General features: G+C 28.2%; 1 protein-coding gene and 1 pseudogene across 1 annotated transcript in view; both read right to left on the bottom strand.

The window, feature by feature from the left end:
* Window positions 1-15,008: 15,008 nt before the first annotated feature.
* LOC149054905 (uncharacterized) lies at window positions 15,009-15,310 on the bottom strand (annotated as a pseudogene).
* Window positions 15,311-18,127: 2,817 nt separating this feature from the next.
* The window catches only part of Sema5c (Semaphorin 5c), a 52,175-nt gene continuing 48,055 nt past the window's right edge, over window positions 18,128-22,247 (bottom strand). The window contains exons 12-14 of the mRNA XM_089228204.1: window positions 21,978-22,148; window positions 21,513-21,812; window positions 18,128-20,685 (exon numbers count right to left, since the gene is read on the bottom strand). Coding sequence (XP_089084330.1) covers window positions 20,294-20,685; window positions 21,513-21,812; window positions 21,978-22,148 — 863 coding nt within the window. The 3' untranslated portion in view covers window positions 18,128-20,293. The remainder of the gene's footprint in view (window positions 20,686-21,512; window positions 21,813-21,977; window positions 22,149-22,247) is intronic.

Raw genomic sequence — 22,247 nt, 5'->3', positions numbered from 1 at the left:
TTATAAAGTTTAAAAATTGTGTCCACAAAAATAAAGTAGAGCTATATTTTGAAAATAAAAATGGAAAGGGGGTATTGGCGCCCGCAGGCAAATGAATTTTAAGGATCACAAAAGAAATTTGGATGAAATTATGGTCTTAAGATACATATCGAATACTTCACTATGTATTCTCAAAAAAAATAAATAAAGGACAACTACTTCATGACAAAATTATATTTTTTAGTTGCAAGTAGTTAAAAAGTTTAAAAATTGTGTACACAAAAATAAACTGGAGCTATACTTTGAAAATAAAAATGGAAAGTGGGTATTGGCACCCGCAGGCAAATGAATTTTAAGGATCACAAAATAAATTTGGATGAAATTATGGTCTTAAAATACATATCGAATACTGCAATATGTATTCTCAAAAAAAAAAATTAAGGACAATTTATTCGTGATAAAATTATATTTTTTAGTGGCATGTCACTAATAAAGTTTAAAAATTGTGTACACAAAAATAAACTAGAGCTATATTTTGAAAATAAAAATGGAAAAGAGGTATTGGCGCCCGCAGGCAAATGATTTTTAAGGATCAAAAAAGAAATTTGGAAAAAATTTTAGTCTTGGAATACAAAATGAAGACTGCACTATGTGTTTGCAAGCAACATTAATGAAATAAAGTATGAAGGATAATTAAATCATGATATAATTTTGTTTTTTAGTGGCAAGTGGTTTAAAAGTTTGAAAATTATGTCCACAAAAATAAACTAGAGCTATAGGTACTTTGAAAATAAAAATGGAAAGTGGATATTGGCGCCCGCAGGAAAATGAATTTTAAGGGTCACAAAAGAAATTTGGATGAAATTATGGTGTTGGATTACACAATGAAAACTGCACTACCTATGTATTCTAAAGAAAATAATTAAATCATGATAAAATTATGTTTTTTAGTGTCAAGTGGCTTATAAAGTTTAAAAATTGTGTCCACAAAAATAAAGTAATGCTATATTTTGAAAATAAAAATGGAAAGGGGGTATTGGCGCCCGCAGGCAAATGAATTTTAAGGATCAAAAAAGAAATTTGGAAATAATTATAGTCATTGAATACACAATGAAATCTGCACTATGTATTCTAAAGAAAAATAAAAGAAGGATAATTAAATCATGATAAAATTATATTTTTTAGTGGCAAGTGGCTAAAAAAGTTTTAAAATTGTGTCCTCAAAAATATACTAGAGCTATGTTTTGAAAATAAAAATGGAAAAGGGGTATTGGCGCCCGCAGGCAAATGATTTTTAAGGATCAAAAAAGAAATTTGGAAATAATTATAGTCATTGAATACACAATGAAAACTGCACTATGTATTCTAAATAAAAATAAATGAAGGATAACTAACATATGACAAAATTATGTTTTTTTAATGGCATGTCACTAATAAAGTTTAAAAATTGTGTACACAAAAATAAACTAGAGCTATATTTTGAAAATAAAATTGGAAAAGGGGTATTTGCGGCCACAGGCAAATGATTTTTAAGGGTCACAAACGAAATTTGGATGAAATTATTGTCTTAGATTACACAATGAAAACTGCACTACCTATGTATTATATAGAAAATAATTAAATCATGATAAAATTATGTTTTTTAGTGTCAAGTGGCTTATAAAGTTTAAAAATTGTGTCTACAAAAATAAGGTAAAGCTATATTTTGAAAATAAAAATGGAAAGGGGGTATTGGCGCCCGCAGGCAAATGAATTTTAAGGATCACAAAAGAAATTTGGATGAAATTATGGTCTTGGATTACACAATGAAAACTGCACTTTGTATTCTATAGAAAAATAAAAGAAGGATAATTAAATCAAGATAAAATTATATTTTTTAGTGGCAATTGGCTAAAAAAGTTTAAAAATTGTGTCCACAAAAATAAAGTAATGCTATATTTTGAAAATAAAAATGGAAAAGGGGTATTGGCGCCCGCAGGCAAATGATTTTTAAGGATCAAAAAAGAAATTTGGAAATAATTATAGTCATTGAATACACAATGAAAACTGCACTATGTATTCTAAATAAAATAAAAAAAGGATAACTAACATATGACAAAATTATATTTTTTTAGTGGCATATCACTAATAAAGTTTAAAAATTGTGGACACAAAAATAAACTAGAGCTATATTTTGAAAATAAAATTGGAAAAGGGGTATTGGCGCCCGCAGGCAAATGATTTTTAAGGATAAAAAAAGAAATTTGGAAATAATTATAGTCATTGAATACACAATGAAAACTGCACTATGTATTCTAAATAAAATAAAAGAAGGATAACTAACATATGACAAAATTATGTTTTTTTAGTGGCATGTCACTAATAAAGTTTAAAAATTGTGTACACAAAAATAAACTAGAGCTATATTTTGAAAATAAAATTGGAAAGTGGGTATTGGCGCCCGCAGGCAAATGAATTTTAAGGGTCACAATAGAAATTTGGATGAAATTATTGTCTTGGATTACACAATGAAAACTGCACTACCTATGTATTCTATAGAAAATAATTAAATCATGATAAAATTATATTTTTTAGTTGCAAGTGGTTAAAAAGTTTAAACATTGTGTACACAAAAATAAACTAGAGCTATATTTTGAAAATAAAATGGGAAAGGGGTATTGGCGCCCGCAGGCAAATGATTTTTAAGGATCAAAAAAGAAATTTGGAAATAATTATAGTCATTGAATACACAATGAAAACTGCACTATGTATTCTATAGAAAAATAAAAGAAGGATAACTAACATATGACAAAATTATGTTTTTTTAATGGCATGTCACTAATAAAGTTTAAAAATTGTGTCTACAAAAATAAGGTAAAGCTATATTTTGAAAATAAAAATGGAAAGGGGGTATTGGCGCCCGCAGGCAAATGAATTTTAAGGATCACAAAAGAAATTTGGATGAAATTATGGTCTTGGATTACACAATGAAAACTGCACTATGTATTCTATAGAAAAATAAAAGAAGGATAATTAAATCAAGATAAAATTATATTTTTAGTGGCAATTGGCTAAAAAAGTTTAAAAATTGTGTCCACAAAAATAAAGTAATGCTATATTTTGAAAATAAAAATGGAAAAGGGGTATTGGCGCCCGCAGGCAAATGATTTTTAAGGATCAAAAAAGAAATTTGGAAATAATTATAGTCATTGAATACACAAAGAAAACTGCACTATGTATTCTAAATAAAATAAAAAAAGGATAACTAACATATGACAAAATTATATTTTTTTAGTGGCATGTCACTAATAAAGTTTAAAAATTGTGGACACAAAAAAAACTAGAGCTATATTTTGAAAATAAAATTGGAAAAGGGGTATTGGCGCCCGCAAGCAAATGATTTTTAAGGATCAAAAAAGAAATTTGGAAATAATTATAGTCATTGAATACATAATGAAATCTGCACTATGTATTCTAAAGAAAAATAAAAGAAGGATAATTAAATCATGATAAAATTATATTTTTTAGTGGCAAGTGGCTAAAAAAGTTTTAAAATTGTGTCCTCAAAAATAAACTAGAGCTATGTTTTGAAAATAAAAATGGAAAAGGGGTATTGGCGCCCGCAGGCAAATGATTTTTAAGGATCAAAAAAGAAATTTGGAAATAATTATAGTCATTGAATACACAATGAATTCTGCACTATGTATTCTAAAGAAAAATAAAAGAAGGATAATTAAATCATGATAAAATTATATTTTTTAGTGGCAAGTGGCTAAAAAAGTTTTAAAATTGTGTCCTCAAAAATATACTAGAGCTATGTTTTGAAAATAAAAATGGAAAAGGGGTATTGGCGCCCGCAGGCAGATGATTTTTAAGGATCACAACAGAAATTTGGTTATAATTATAGTCTTTGAATACAAAATGAAGACTGCAGTATGTATTCTCAAGAGAAATTAATGAAATAAAATATGAAGGATTATTAAATCATGATATTATTATGTTTTTTAGTGTCAAGTGGCTTATAAAGTTTAAAAATTGTGTCCACAAAAATAAAGTAGAGCTATATTTTGAAAATAAAAATGGAAAGGGGGTATTGGCTCCCGCAGGCAAATGAATTTTAAGGATCACAAAAGAAATTTGGATGAAATTATGGTCTTAAGACACATATCGAATACTTCACTATGTATTCTCAAAAAAAATAAATAAAGGACAACTACTTCATGATAAAATTATATTTTTTAGTTGCAAGTAGTTAAAAAGTTTAAAAATTGTGTACACAAAAATAAACTGGAGCTATACTTTGAAAATAAAAATGGAAAGTGGGTATTGGCACCCGCAGGCATATGAATTTTAAGGATCACAAAATAAATTTGGATGAAATTATGGTCTTAAAATACATATCGAATACTGCAATATGTATTCTCAAAAAAAAAAATTAAGGACAATTTATTCATGATAAAATTATATTTTTTAGTGGCATGTCACTAATAAAGTTTAAAAATTGTGTACACAAAAATAAACTAGAGCTATATTTTGAAAATAAAAATGGAAAAGAGGTATTGGCGCCCGCAGGCAAATGATTTTTAAGGATCAAAAAAGAAATTTGGAAATAATTATAGTCATTGAATACACAATGAATTCTGCACTATGTATTCTAAAGAAAAATAAAAGAAGGATAATTAAATCATGATAAAATTATATTTTTTAGTGGCATGTCACTAATAAAGTTTAAAAATTGTGTACACAAAAATAAACTAGAGCTATATTTTGAAAATAAAATTGGAAAAGGGGTATTTGCGGCCACAGGCAAATGATTTTTAAGGGTCACAAACGAAATTTGGATGAAATTATTGTCTTAGATTACACAATGAAAACTGCACTACCTATGTATTATATAGAAAATAATTAAATCATGATAAAATTATGTTTTTTAGTGTCAAGTGGCTTATAAAGTTTAAAAATTGTGTCTACAAAAATAAGGTAAAGCTATATTTTGAAAATAAAAATGGAAAGGGGGTATTGGCGCCCGCAGGCAAATGAATTTTAAGGATCACAAAAGAAATTTGGATGAAATTATGGTCTTGGATTACACAATGAAAACTGCACTATGTATTCTATAGAAAAATAAAAGAAGGATAATTAAATCAAGATAAAATTATATTTTTTAGTGGCAATTGGCTAAAAAAGTTTAAAAATTGTGTCCACAAAAATAAAGTAATGCTATATTTTGAAAATAAAAATGGAAAAGGGGTATTGGCGCCCGCAGGCAAATGATTTTTAAGGATCAAAAAAGAAATTTGGAAATAATTATAGTCATTGAATACACAATGAAAACTGCACTATGTATTCTAAATAAAATAAAAAAAGGATAACTAACATATGACAAAATTATATTTTTTTAGTGGCATATCACTAATAAAGTTTAAAAATTGTGGACACAAAAATAAACTAGAGCTATATTTTGAAAATAAAATTGGAAAAGGGGTATTGGCGCCCGCAGGCAAATGATTTTTAAGGATAAAAAAAGAAATTTGGAAATAATTATAGTCATTGAATACACAATGAAAACTGCACTATGTATTCTAAATAAAATAAAAGAAGGATAACTAACATATGACAAAATTATGTTTTTTTAGTGGCATGTCACTAATAAAGTTTAAAAATTGTGTACACAAAAATAAACTAGAGCTATATTTTGAAAATAAAATTGGAAAGTGGGTATTGGCGCCCGCAGGCAAATGAATTTTAAGGGTCACAATAGAAATTTGGATGAAATTATTGTCTTGGATTACACAATGAAAACTGCACTACCTATGTATTCTATAGAAAATAATTAAATCATGATAAAATTATATTTTTTAGTTGCAAGTGGTTAAAAAGTTTAAACATTGTGTACACAAAAATAAACTAGAGCTATATTTTGAAAATAAAATGGGAAAGGGGTATTGGCGCCCGCAGGCAAATGATTTTTAAGGATCAAAAAAGAAATTTGGAAATAATTATAGTCATTGAATACACAATGAAAACTGCACTATGTATTCTATAGAAAAATAAAAGAAGGATAACTAACATATGACAAAATTATGTTTTTTTAATGGCATGTCACTAATAAAGTTTAAAAATTGTGTCTACAAAAATAAGGTAAAGCTATATTTTGAAAATAAAAATGGAAAGGGGGTATTGGCGCCCGCAGGCAAATGAATTTTAAGGATCACAAAAGAAATTTGGATGAAATTATGGTCTTGGATTACACAATGAAAACTGCACTATGTATTCTATAGAAAAATAAAAGAAGGATAATTAAATCAAGATAAAATTATATTTTTAGTGGCAATTGGCTAAAAAAGTTTAAAAATTGTGTCCACAAAAATAAAGTAATGCTATATTTTGAAAATAAAAATGGAAAAGGGGTATTGGCGCCCGCAGGCAAATGATTTTTAAGGATCAAAAAAGAAATTTGGAAATAATTATAGTCATTGAATACACAAAGAAAACTGCACTATGTATTCTAAATAAAATAAAAAAAGGATAACTAACATATGACAAAATTATATTTTTTTAGTGGCATGTCACTAATAAAGTTTAAAAATTGTGGACACAAAAAAAACTAGAGCTATATTTTGAAAATAAAATTGGAAAAGGGGTATTGGCGCCCGCAAGCAAATGATTTTTAAGGATCAAAAAAGAAATTTGGAAATAATTATAGTCATTGAATACACAATGAAATCTGCACTATGTATTCTAAAGAAAAATAAAAGAAGGATAATTAAATCATGATAAAATTATATTTTTTAGTGGCAAGTGGCTAAAAAAGTTTTAAAATTGTGTCCTCAAAAATAAACTAGAGCTATGTTTTGAAAATAAAAATGGAAAAGGGGTATTGGCGCCCGCAGGCAAATGATTTTTAAGGATCAAAAAAGAAATTTGGAAATAATTATAGTCATTGAATACACAATGAATTCTGCAGTATGTATTCTCAAGAGAAATTAATGAAATAAAATATGAAGGATTATTAAATCATGATATTATTATGTTTTTTAGTGTCAAGTGGCTTATAAAGTTTAAAAATTGTGTCCACAAAAATAAAGTAGAGCTATATTTTGAAAATAAAAATGGAAAGGGGGTATTGGCTCCCGCAGGCAAATGAATTTTAAGGATCACAAAAGAAATTTGGATGAAATTATGGTCTTAAGATACATATCGAATACTTCACTATGTATTCTCAAAAAAAATAAATAAAGGACAACTACTTCATGATAAAATTATATTTTTTAGTTGCAAGTAGTTAAAAAGTTTAAAAATTGTGTACACAAAAATAAACTGGAGCTATACTTTGAAAATAAAAATGGAAAGTGGGTATTGGCACCCGCAGGCATATGAATTTTAAGGATCACAAAATAAATTTGGATGAAATTATGGTCTTAAAATACATATCGAATACTGCAATATGTATTCTCAAAAAAAAAAATTAAGGACAATTTATTCATGATAAAATTATATTTTTTAGTGGCATGTCACTAATAAAGTTTAAAAATTGTGTACACAAAAATAAACTAGAGCTATATTTTGAAAATAAAAATGGAAAAGAGGTATTGGCGCCCGCAGGCAAATGATTTTTAAGGATCAAAAAAGAAATTTGGAAATAATTATAGTCATTGAATACACAATGAATTCTGCACTATGTATTCTAAAGAAAAATAAAAGAAGGATAATTAAATCATGATAAAATTATATTTTTTAGTGGCATGTCACTAATAAAGTTTAAAAATTGTGTACACAAAAATAAACTAGAGCTATATTTTGAAAATAAAATTGGAAATGGGGTATTGGCGCCCGCAGGCAAATGATTTTTAAGGATCAAAAAAGAAATTTGGAAATAATTATAGTCATTGAATACACAATGAAAACTGCACTATGTATTCTAAATAAAATAAAAAAAGGATAACTAACATATGACAAAATTATATTTTTTTAGTGGCATGTCACTAATAAAGTTTAAAAATTGTGTCCTCAAAAATAAACTAGAGCTATGTTTTGAAAATAAAAATGGAAAAGGGGTATTGGCGCCCGCAGGCAAATGATTTTTAAGGATCAAAAAAAAACATATGACAAAATTATGTTTTTTAGGGGCAAGTGGCTAGAAAAGTTTTAAAATTGTGTACAAAAAAATAAACTAGAGCTATATTTTTAAAATAAAAATGGAAAAGCGGTATTGGCGCCCGCAGGCAGATGATTTTTAAGGATCACAACAGAAATTTGGTAATAATTATAGTCTTTGAATACAAAATGAAGACTGCAGTATGTATTCTCAAGAGAAATTAATGAAATAAAATATGAAGGATAATTAAATCATGATATTATTATGGTTTTTAGTGGCAATTGACTAATACAATTTAAAAATTGTGTACACAAAAATAAACTGGAGCTATATTTTGAAAATAAAAATGGAAAAGGGGTATTGGCGCCCGCAGGCAAATGATTTTTAAGGATCAAAAAAGAAATTTGGAAATAATTATAGTCATTGAATACACAATGAAAACTGCACTATGTATTCTAAATAAAAATAAAAGAAGGATAACTAACATATGACAAAATTATGTTTTTTAGGGGCAAGTGGCTAGAAAAGTTTTAAAATTGTGTACAAAAAAATAAACTAGAGCTATATTTTTAAAATAAAAATGGAAAAGCGGTATTGGCGCCCGCAGGCAGATGATTTTTAAGGATCACAACAGAAATTTGGTAATAATTATAGTCTTTGAATACAAAATGAAGACTGCAGTATGTATTCTCAAGAGAAATTAATGAAATAAAATATGAAGGATTATTAAATCATGATATTATTATGTTTTTTAGTGTCAAGTGGCTTATAAAGTTTAAAAATTGTGTCCACAAAAATAAAGTAGAGCTATATTTTGAAAATAAAAATGGAAAGGGGGTATTGGCGCCCGCAGGCAAATGAATTTTAAGGATCACAAAAGAAATTTGGATGAAATTATGGTCTTAAGATACATATCGAATACTTCACTATGTATTCTCAAAAAAAATAAATAAAGGACAACTACTTCATGACAAAATTATATTTTTTAGTTGCAAGTAGTTAAAAAGTTTAAAAATTGTGTACACAAAAATAAACTGGAGCTATACTTTGAAAATAAAAATGGAAAGTGGGTATTGGCACCCGCAGGCAAATGAATTTTAAGGATCACAAAATAAATTTGGATGAAATTATGGTCTTAAAATACATATCGAATACTGCAATATGTATTCTCAAAAAAAAAAATTAAGGACAATTTATTCGTGATAAAATTATATTTTTTAGTGGCATGTCACTAATAAAGTTTAAAAATTGTGTACACAAAAATAAACTAGAGCTATATTTTGAAAATAAAAATGGAAAAGAGGTATTGGCGCCCGCAGGCAAATGATTTTTAAGGATCAAAAAAGAAATTTGGAAAAAATTTTAGTCTTGGAATACAAAATGAAGACTGCACTATGTGTTTGCAAGCAACATTAATGAAATAAAGTATGAAGGATAATTAAATCATGATATAATTTTGTTTTTTAGTGGCAAGTGGTTTAAAAGTTTGAAAATTATGTCCACAAAAATAAACTAGAGCTATAGGTACTTTGAAAATAAAAATGGAAAGTGGATATTGGCGCCCGCAGGAAAATGAATTTTAAGGGTCACAAAAGAAATTTGGATGAAATTATGGTGTTGGATTACACAATGAAAACTGCACTACCTATGTATTCTAAAGAAAATAATTAAATCATGATAAAATTATGTTTTTTAGTGTCAAGTGGCTTATAAAGTTTAAAAATTGTGTCCACAAAAATAAAGTAATGCTATATTTTGAAAATAAAAATGGAAAGGGGGTATTGGCGCCCGCAGGCAAATGAATTTTAAGGATCAAAAAAGAAATTTGGAAATAATTATAGTCATTGAATACACAATGAAATCTGCACTATGTATTCTAAAGAAAAATAAAAGAAGGATAATTAAATCATGATAAAATTATATTTTTTAGTGGCAAGTGGCTAAAAAAGTTTTAAAATTGTGTCCTCAAAAATATACTAGAGCTATGTTTTGAAAATAAAAATGGAAAAGGGGTATTGGCGCCCGCAGGCAAATGATTTTTAAGGATCAAAAAAGAAATTTGGAAATAATTATAGTCATTGAATACACAATGAAAACTGCACTATGTATTCTAAATAAAAATAAATGAAGGATAACTAACATATGACAAAATTATGTTTTTTTAATGGCATGTCACTAATAAAGTTTAAAAATTGTGTACACAAAAATAAACTAGAGCTATATTTTGAAAATAAAATTGGAAAAGGGGTATTTGCGGCCACAGGCAAATGATTTTTAAGGGTCACAAACGAAATTTGGATGAAATTATTGTCTTAGATTACACAATGAAAACTGCACTACCTATGTATTATATAGAAAATAATTAAATCATGATAAAATTATGTTTTTTAGTGTCAAGTGGCTTATAAAGTTTAAAAATTGTGTCTACAAAAATAAGGTAAAGCTATATTTTGAAAATAAAAATGGAAAGGGGGTATTGGCGCCCGCAGGCAAATGAATTTTAAGGATCACAAAAGAAATTTGGATGAAATTATGGTCTTGGATTACACAATGAAAACTGCACTATGTATTCTATAGAAAAATAAAAGAAGGATAATTAAATCAAGATAAAATTATATTTTTTAGTGGCAATTGGCTAAAAAAGTTTAAAAATTGTGTCCACAAAAATAAAGTAATGCTATATTTTGAAAATAAAAATGGAAAAGGGGTATTGGCGCCCGCAGGCAAATGATTTTTAAGGATCAAAAAAGAAATTTGGAAATAATTATAGTCATTGAATACACAATGAAAACTGCACTATGTATTCTAAATAAAATAAAAAAAGGATAACTAACATATGACAAAATTATATTTTTTTAGTGGCATATCACTAATAAAGTTTAAAAATTGTGGACACAAAAATAAACTAGAGCTATATTTTGAAAATAAAATTGGAAAAGGGGTATTGGCGCCCGCAGGCAAATGATTTTTAAGGATAAAAAAAGAAATTTGGAAATAATTATAGTCATTGAATACACAATGAAAACTGCACTATGTATTCTAAATAAAATAAAAGAAGGATAACTAACATATGACAAAATTATGTTTTTTTAGTGGCATGTCACTAATAAAGTTTAAAAATTGTGTACACAAAAATAAACTAGAGCTATATTTTGAAAATAAAATTGGAAAGTGGGTATTGGCGCCCGCAGGCAAATGAATTTTAAGGGTCACAATAGAAATTTGGATGAAATTATTGTCTTGGATTACACAATGAAAACTGCACTACCTATGTATTCTATAGAAAATAATTAAATCATGATAAAATTATATTTTTTAGTGGCATGTCACTAATAAAGTTTAAAAATTGTGTACACAAAAATAAACTAGAGCTATATTTTGAAAATAAAAATGGAAAAGAGGTATTGGCGCCCGCAGGCAAATGATTTTTAAGGATCAAAAAAGAAATTTGGAAATAATTATAGTCATTGAATACACAATGAATTCTGCACTATGTATTCTAAAGAAAAATAAAAGAAGGATAATTAAATCATGATAAAATTATATTTTTTAGTGGCATGTCACTAATAAAGTTTAAAAATTGTGTACACAAAAATAAACTAGAGCTATATTTTGAAAATAAAATTGGAAATGGGGTATTGGCGCCCGCAGGCAAATGATTTTTAAGGATCAAAAAAGAAATTTGGAAATAATTATAGTCATTGAATACACAATGAAAACTGCACTATGTATTCTAAATAAAATAAAAAAAGGATAACTAACATATGACAAAATTATATTTTTTTAGTGGCATGTCACTAATAAAGTTTAAAAATTGTGTCCTCAAAAATAAACTAGAGCTATGTTTTGAAAATAAAAATGGAAAAGGGGTATTGGCGCCCGCAGGCAAATGATTTTTAAGGATCAAAAAAGAAATTTGGAAATAATTATAGTCATTGAATACACAATGAATTCTGCACTATGTATTCTAAAGAAAAATAAAAGAAGGATAATTAAATCATGATAAAATTATATTTTTTAGTGGCAAGTGGCTAAAAAAGTTTTAAAATTGTGTCCTCAAAAATATACTAGAGCTATGTTTTGAAAATAAAAATGGAAAAGGGGTATTGGCGCCCGCAGGCAGATGATTTTTAAGGATCACAACAGAAATTTGGTTATAATTATAGTCTTTGAATACAAAATGAAGACTGCAGTATGTATTCTCAAGAGAAATAAATGAAATAAAATATGAAGGATTATTAAATCATGATATTATTATGTTTTTTAGTGTCAAGTGGCTTATAAAGTTTAAAAATTGTGTCCACAAAAATAAAGTAGAGCTATATTTTGAAAATAAAAATGGAAAGGGGGTATTGGCTCCCGCAGGCAAATGAATTTTAAGGATCACAAAAGAAATTTGGATGAAATTATGGTCTTAAGATACATATCGAATACTTCACTATGTATTCTCAAAAAAAATAAATAAAGGACAACTACTTCATGATGTCCATGACGACGTCAGACCGATGACATAATTAATCTCAAAGTGCACTACGTACTATTACGAGTTTACTCGCTTAAAGTTATGAACAAGAAATTCGAATTACTCGCAATAATGTGGCGTATAATGTGGTTTGGATTGTCAGCGGTCCGACAGCGCCATCGTCCCGCGAAAAGTAACGTATAACCAATTAATTCGCATTTCTCCCGATATTACGACGTTATCGTAAATGCAATTATTTTGACCCCTTTGGAAATAATACGTTTTTTCACCTACGACAAGTCACACAAACGTCATTGATTTGATTGTCAGTTGTCCGATGTCATCATCGTCAAGCGAAACGGAACGAACAACAAACTCGTGTTACTCGTAAGGGGTAGGTACTAGGTAGATGGCGCCCCCAGGCAAAAGCATTACAAAAAGTGAAAACAAAAAATTAAACCCCATTTTGATGTAACCATGAAATAAGAATACAAATTGTATAGTATCGAGTAATCTCGAGGAAAATAAAATGAAATTAACTATATAGGAATGAAATATTTTGAAAAGTTATAATATAAGAATACACACTGGAAACTGCAGGTAAGTAATCCCCAGGTAAATTTATCAATGAAAATATTTATAGCAATAAAATCATGATTTAATGATTACTTAGAGGGGTAATTTAAAGTTTAAACTCGCGTACAAAAAATAAATTAGTTTAATTATGAAAAAAAAAATGGAAATGGGGGTTGTGGCACACGCAGGCATGTGCTTTTCAAGTAGCAAACAAGAATATTTGGAAAAATTATAACATAAGAATCCACACTAGAGACTGCAGTATGTAATCTCAATACATGTAAATCAATAAAAATATTTATAGCAATAAGATCATGATTTACTGATTACTTATAGGACAAATAGTGACTAAAGTTTAAATTTGTGTACAAAAAAATAAATTTGAATTGAAATATGAAAAAAAGGAATTGAAAAGTTTGGTGCCCGCAGGCAAGTATTTTTCAAGTAGCAAAAAAAAAAAAATGGAAAATTTATGATATAAGAATACACACTGGAGACTGCAGTATGTAATCTCAAGATAAATATATCAATAAAAACATTTAAAGTACCTAATTATCTCATGATTTAAAGATTACTTAGAGACATATAGTTAAAAAGGTTTAAAATTGTGTACAAAAAAATTAATTAGTTTAATTAAGAAAAAAAAAATTGGAAAGGGAGTGTGGTTTCCACAGGTAAGTGTTTTTCTAGTAGCAAAAAAAAAATTATGATAAGTTATCATATAAGAATCCACACTAGAGACAGCAGTATGTAATCTCAATACATGTAAATCAATAAAAGTATTTATAGTAATAAGATCATGATTTACTGATTACTTATAGGACAAATAGTGACTTAAAATTAAATTTGTGTACAAAAAAATTAGTTAGAATTAAAATATGAAAAAAGAAATTAAAAAGGTGGTGTGGCGCCCACAGGCATGTGTTTCTCAAGTACCTTACAAAAAGGAAAATTTGGATAAGTTATAATGTAAGAATACACGCAAGAGAATGCAGTATGTAATCTCAAGGAGAATAAAAGACTTAACATATTTATAGTAATAAAATCATGATTTAATGATTACTTATAGGGCAAATAGTAACTATAGTTTAAATTTGTGTACAAAAAAATAAATTTGAATTGAAATATGAAAAAAAGAAATTGAAAAATTGAAAAGGAAGTTTGGCGCCCGCAGGCAAGTGTTTTTCAAGTAGCAAAAAAAAAATTAGAAAATTTATGATATAAGAATACACACTTGAGTCTGCAGTATGTAATCTCAAGGTGAATATATCACTAAAAACATTTATGGTACCTTATAATATCATGGTTTAAAGATTACTTAGAGACATATTGTAAATAAAGTTTAAATTTGTGTAGAAAAAATACATCAGTTTAATTATGAAAAAAAAAAATTTTTTTGTATTATGTTTTTGTTATTATTTTATAAATTTAATGATATTGTGATTTGAAGAAAAGGAGATATTCTAAACTTTGTAATGATATTTAAAATAAATGATAAACTTTTATTTCAAATAATTGTTTTAGTATATTAAGTACCTAATTTATAGTAATAACTAATAAGTATCGCTATCCATAATATTATGACATCGTTTTGGGTGTATATCGTCACCGAGCGAAGCAAAAATGTATTAATTTTACAACCGAGTGTTTTAAAAAAAAACATTTGTTTCTGAAAAACTTATTTTTTTTTATAGAAAAAATGCTACGAACATACATGTAGAGAGACTCTCTCTCTGAGAGAGGTTTTTTGTAGCAAAAGAAAAAATTTTCCAGTTACTTATTGTACCAGGCCCCAGCTAATATTAAATAAGCAATAATGTGATGTGTTTTAGTCATCACATATTATACCTACGTTTTATATAGATAACGTAAATAAAAAAATAAAACTAAATTTAAAAATTGTTTTAAAAAATGTTACCTCAAAGTCACCGTCAACCGTTCTTCCGGACTTAAAGGATTTCGGAGGTGCGTAATTTGTTTTGTCAAATTTAGTCGGACCTTTTCGAGTAGTTCTTTAAACGATTGAATGGACATGCGATAGTAGTCGAAAAACTTGTCAGGATATTTTTTTAAATTGTCATAAAATATTTGAAATTTCATGTCGTATTCTTTAATACTGTAAATGGATGGACCCAATACCTTCTATGCTTCTGTGCTGGTACTTGAAGTTCACCAGCAGCTTCGGCCGCACAAATAATTTCCAAAAGTGAGCTCATTTCTATATAAAGTTATAATTGCAATTACTATATTACTAATTACTTACCTGATTAAAAATGCCTTTCTCAAATAATGGAAATTATAAAAACACTATTTTATTTTTAAGATTTAATTTGTATGTATAAGATACAGTACAAGTGAATACGTTTGTTGCACAGACAGACTGAACAGACTGAACAACATGTTGGCAAGTTTGACTTTCATGAATTAATGATAATTATAAATAATATTATGTACATTTCGTTGAAATCAAAAATTAGCTTTGCTATTTATATTAAATTTCAAATTAACAACGATTCCCGCGCTTTTTAATCTTGTTTGAAGGTAATCGGCAGCCGAAAAAACGCCAGTCTGATCCGGCACTTAAAGTTGAAATAACAATAGCGCATTGCCAACTTAAAATCAAATCGCAGTTAAAAAGAACGTTTTATTAGCTAGTTAAAATAAACAAATTATAATTGTTAAGATAATTACATTTCATGTTATTTCCAATGTATAAACATTTATTATTTAACAAGACTATATTCAAATTAACTATATTAATAATTTATTTAAAATAATAATATGTATATTGTTATTTTAATATTGATTATAAACTATAGTCAAACCATATGGTTTAAAATGTTTAAATATACTCCTGTTGGTGTTAATTCAATTACAAAATTTGTATAATTAACAACTACACTGTCAACAACATGGTAAAAAGTTAAATCAACAATAGCATTTCTATGTGTCAATGTAGATGTCTTATGTACAATCATAACTAAAGTATTTATTAACGTTTTCGACAGTTGCGCTCTTTCGCTATATATACCGACCTCGTGCAAACACGTTTTTTTTCGCGCCGCTCGCCTTAGCCTTTTTGTGCATCGACTTTGTGTTTGCACTTTTGTCAACTAACTCGTTTTAGTTTGTATTCTCGAAACGTTCGATGGCCCGTACATATTTTATTAATCCATCACTCACGCACACCCGACGATCGGCGTTTTTAATCTGTACACACAATATCAAACGGGTTATCGAAAATTTGTTGTTTGTATAATAAAAATTTTACTGTTGTCGGCACACATATGCCGTACATTGGAGTTGCTCTTTTTTTTTTTTTGTAGTTTGCCCGCGTGCTGTACTCCGTCTGTTCGGAGTCGAACGATTATAAAGTTGCTTTAGTGTATATGAATAGCTCTACTATTGCCAAAGAATTTATGATAATGATCAACAAACGTTATCAACCGATAATCGGAATTTAATATTATGATAAAATACTGAAATTAAAAACAAATAAATTAGTTAGGTGCACGTCAATTCCACTAAATATGTATACAAGGCAGAAAAAAATTTTAACGAATTAAAACGTGACAAGAGAATTTGCTGCGCTTACAAAAAAAAAAATGTTTATGGCCCATGATAAAAATCTGTTAATACGATAACTTTGCTGTTATGTGTAGTATAAGTTCACAACACAGACATGATAATGCGAGTATAATATGGATTTATATCTGACATTTTAGGAATTGCGAATGCATATACATTTTAAGCCATTCAAATTAAATTAAAAAATCCATCAAATTTAAATACCTTATAAAATTTTATGTAGAACGCAAAAAGAACTAATAAACACAAAAGACACAAAAGACACAATTTTAAATGTTAATAGATTGCGTATAGGTAACTATAAAATATAAATACCTAATGCGATTGTAATGATTGTATACAAAGCCTTGTGACACTTGTTGATGGCAATTTCGACACAAATTTAACATTTATAGAATTTTGAAGTGAAAACATTTACGATATGATTTCAAATGTGTTTTAGATAGCTTACGGCATCGCCAAGCTACATTTATTGGAACAAAAACAATTGATACAATTTTAGTTTGGATTAGTATTGTGATTGAGAATATAGTTTTCAATGTTACAAATATGTTACTTGAATTATTCTGTAGATTGAAAGTATTTTTATCTGTCGTCCATAGCTTTACCTTTCAGATTTACGTCGCTTAATATGTTTATGATTTATGAACAAAAAAATTTAAATCGTTAATTTTTTTTTTTACTATAAAGTCTTCTCGTGACATTTGTTGATAGCAATTTTTATATTTCACATTCAATTTTTCTTATTTTTCAGAGAATATAAATTATACAAGTTGAATATTTGTCGGTTTATTTTAGAAGATATTAATATTATGTTTTGGATTATCACTTATCTGGTCACTGAGAAATGAAAATTGATAAATATGGACTTGTCATTCAGTAGTACAGAGCAGCTATTCATTTGCCCTATTTATCTGAGCGCAATCCTGATTTGTATTATCTACATAAATACCATGTCTGTGTGCATTATTGAATAATATTTCGTATACTCGGTATTTTGATTCTATATTATAAAATTTTTTTTTTTTTTTAATTGTGACACGGTTATGTATCTATATGTTATATAGCAACGTTCTATGTTAAACTGATATTCTGTATAATTGTTCAGACAGAATAGATGTACCTGAATCGTACAATAACAATTCCAAACGGTATACTAAACAAATCGATTAACCACTGATGATTGTCATCTGAAGATTAAAATATGTCAACAAAAATACCGAAAATACATGTTATTACGTAAAAATAACAGCCAGTGTTTTTTATCAGATACCTAATTAAAAATATTCATTGGCCTGTATCGAAAGAAAAAAAAAACAAACGATAAAAATATAGTCGACTGATCTATGAATGGCGAACAACAAATATCCAGATTTTTATGTGAAGTGAAAAGAAACCATTTCAATTATTTTAAGGTTTTGGAATACAAACATAATAATGCTATATACCGATGGATGTAATGAAGTATATTTTTTATAATATTATGGCTAACTGCATACCTATTTGTACATAAAATGTCAAAATCGATACATTTTTAGAATCGTAACATATAATATTTAGTTTCTGACATTTAACTACAGGTGGGTAGTACTTGATAGTACATTATTAGTCATTAATTAATGTCGCATTAACTCATACAAATTCGACTAGATGGAAAATGAAAAGTCTAAATTACCAAGGTAATACTATTTTTTTTATATCTTTTTAGTTCGGAGAATGTTTCCAAGTTTTCTAAAATGATGGGTAATCAATGTTTCCTAGTAATAATACAATAATTTCGTATACGTAAATGAAAAAAAATACAAAAATGTAGTATAAAAATAATAATTGTTATTATAATATATTTACTTAAAAATATTCATATTTACATGGGGAAATTTATTATATTCACAACAAAATATAATTTAACAGTTAAAAATAGTACATATTTATTTATTATGTATTATATATAAATAAAATTTGGACAACAACATATAATAAAAATTTGTAAATTATGTACAATATTATAAAATGTAGGTACTCAACATGAGTTATATATACTTTTATTTATATATAATATAATATATTATAACTTATAAGTATACGATAATATAATATTATGTATTTAACTCATTTTGTTCACATAGTTTTTGCACTTATGAGTTACAACATTTATTAATAAAAATAAAAAAAAATTATTCAGTCATTAATATTTCATGGTTAATCAAAATAATAGATTAATCATGAATATAATTGGCACAATGCGTACTTGTTCAGTATATAAAAGTACAAAATAATAACCTACCTATCCACTTTATTTACAGTGCTTTGTAAATTATTTTTCTGATTTTATATTTTAAGATATTAATGGTGGTTTTTAATATTGTTAGCAACAAAAACATATAACTCATGTGTTTTGAAAATGGTTAATGTATAAATTGTAATGTACCGATATATATATATGAAATAAAAAAGAACTGTTCTTCTACACAAGTGTGTTCCCATATATCCTTTTTAGTTTATTTTTTTCATATAAAGCAATGATAGTATGATACATTTATGGCTATTCAAATAGTTGTCTGAGAATAGTCAAAAATGCATGTCCAGGGCTTTCTCCCAAAATTAAAAAGGTGAGCACACGCTACTGACTCAAAACGTCTTTAGCTATGAACTTTTAAGTAGATACATTTTAGGTTGATTTTAAGTAGGTAGGGTACAAGACTATAAAATATTCTTATTCATCATTCTGCGCACTTTCGTACCAACTTAGACTTACGATTCGAATCATTAAAAATATATATAAATATACAATACTGAGTGTAAGATATTTCACGTGATATTTCTTTTTCTTTTCAAATCGAATATAATATAATTTACAGTTATCAGAGTAAATAAGCTATAATGGATGTAATACGACAACACGCACGATAATATATGTGTCATGGTTTTACGCAGTCTTCGGTTGTATATATATATACATAAAAAAGGGCAAATCGTTTGTGTAATTCCTATCAAACAAATCGGTTCAAAAAAATTGTTGATTTATTAATAACAATTGTTATTATAATATTATTTATTAAACTATCGAAACAAAACGCAAACCGAAGATAATATTATTATGCACATTGATTGTTGGTCAATACGAAATAATATAGAAATAGATTTTTACCAATTATTTTAGAAACGTAATATTAATAATATTAAATACTATAGTTACCAATATGGCAATATCACGTGTTAAATATTAGTTATGTCCTCAAGGAAATTGTCGAAAATAAAAAAAATTGTAATGACTAGCAATAACAAGCACAAATAGCCGTTACTATCACTGGTTTAAATTAATTATTATTAGGACATTCGAAAATCCGAATAATCGGATGGCAATAAAACAATTTAATAAATCCAGAAACGCCGACGACTTCCGTAACGGCTTGAACGATCCGAATTCTTCAGCGCGTAAACAATGATGGCGGGGTCGCAGAATTCTGTGTCAGTCTGCAATAACGATATCGTTGCGAGCGGCGAGCGATAACAACGATGATAGGGAAGGCGTTATTTTAATAATTGTAATTATGGCGATTGCGGCGATGGTTGTGACCAATTATAATATGATAATTTAACGGTGCCGCGGGCTAGAAAAACTTCTCTTGTTCCAAATCGGGACGGTTTCGCATCGCGTGCCCGTTGACCAGGCTGTGGCTGTTCCGCTTGATGGTGGCCGTCTCGTAGTCGGTCGGTTTGTTGAACAGCCTGGGCAGCGTGCCGGTGGTCGCGGTACCGTTACTGTGATGCTGCGCGCCGACTGTGGTCGGTTTGGTGAACGACGGCGTCCGCTTGGCGGGCACGCGGTAATCCTTCATCGGCACCGTCACGTACGGGTTCTGCTTGGTGGTAATGTAGTGCGGGCTGCTCGGCAATTTAGGCTTCCGACGCCTCTGCCACGCGCAGAACGCGGCGCCGGCCACCAGGGCGCCCGCCAAAAAGGACAGCAGGCACACCAGTAGAGTGGAACTACTCGAACTCACTGCATCGGAACAAAACAAAACGTGTTAATAACTACAATCTCGTCACGATATTAATTCATCGTGTTACATGGGATTGTTGGGAGGGTGGTCGTGCGGGTGATGTATGCACTGAGATAAGGGTGTATAATATTATGGACTTATAATTGGACGCGAAAGTGGTGGTGCAAGTGCGCATGATGGGATGAGTGGATGTGAATATTATTCGAACGAGTTAGAGCAAAATTCTTTTTTTAATTTATCGCTGAGTTTTGTACAGACATCAGTATTTACTATTATTTGCTACACATTGAGAATTAAATGAATAGATACAGTTTTTTTTTTCAAACAATTTTCTTAATAGGCAGTTAAAGAAATAAATGTTAGAACATAAGAAAATTAAATTATTTTCTATTATTATTATTTTTATTTTTTTTATAATCGTTGTCTATTTTATAAGTCCAAAGTTATATAGATACAACAGTTCGAGTCTGTTAAGTAATTAAATTAAGAGGATCTGTTTTTTATTTACTCTGTAGATACTAATAATAATATACTAGATACAAAAAAATCAATAAACAAAAAGTGAAAAAATCTCAACAATGGTGGTTTTTTCGTTATCTAAGTGTTCAGATAATTCGTTTATTTGGTTTTTACTGTTTTTAGTATAACTTATTTATAATTGTCTAGAATTTTACTATTGAAACTATATGATTATTATCTTTATTTTCTTTTAAATTTATATTTTAACGACTTCCTATAATCATGTCACAAATGACTTCTAGATAAGTATTTTTATTTTAGGCACCAATTTGCAATATGTTTTTATTCTAAATGTCAGTATGCTTACCAATCTCTTTAGTCTCAAAGCAAGGAACAGATTCGATGTCGGGCCCAAAACAATGGTCAAAAGCACATTTTCGCATCCGATGTTTCTGGTTGTCCTTGTCGCAAACTGACCACTCGGACCAGTCTTCCCAGCCCATATCCACGTCATTACAAGGCACGTAACACGGTTCTAGACTTTCGTAAGGACCCTCGCATCCATCAGTGGATACACCTTTTAGCAGGCAATCGCGCTTACGCGATCTGACGCCTTCACCGCAGGTCACTGAACATTCACTAAAGTCTGTCCAACAACTCCATTCTCCTAATACAATAACAACAGTCAATATAATACATTATTAAGGTTGTATAATCACAATTTATTAAAAACAATGAAGTTATAATATTATTATTATTATTATTATCTATTATCAGATGTATACAGTAACATAGTAGTATAAATAAAACAGAATACATTTTACCCAATTACCTTTGCATTGATGAGTATTACAAGCCCTGGTAAATGTGGTTTGTCCCTCACAATCATCTGATGGGCTTTCACAGGTTCGAGTCCTGACTTGTACACCACCACCACAATCAGCAGAACACGGAGACCACGGTGACCATTCTGACCATATGTCTTCTGAATCTGACGGTTGATCTGATAAAAAAAAAATACACAAATTAACGTATTGAAATATTAAAAAAAAAAAGATTTTGTACTTTGCAACCGAAGTTTGAAAATGCACATAACGCACAA

The sequence above is a fragment of the Diuraphis noxia genome, unplaced genomic scaffold (assembly GCF_037042655.1).
Source record: "Diuraphis noxia isolate RWA-SAM2 unplaced genomic scaffold, SU_Dnox_SAM2 contig0005, whole genome shotgun sequence".
Lineage (NCBI taxonomy): Eukaryota > Metazoa > Arthropoda > Insecta > Hemiptera > Aphididae > Diuraphis > Diuraphis noxia.
Note: the sequence above shows the minus strand (reverse complement) of the source record. Positions and strands in the feature narration are given on the sequence as shown.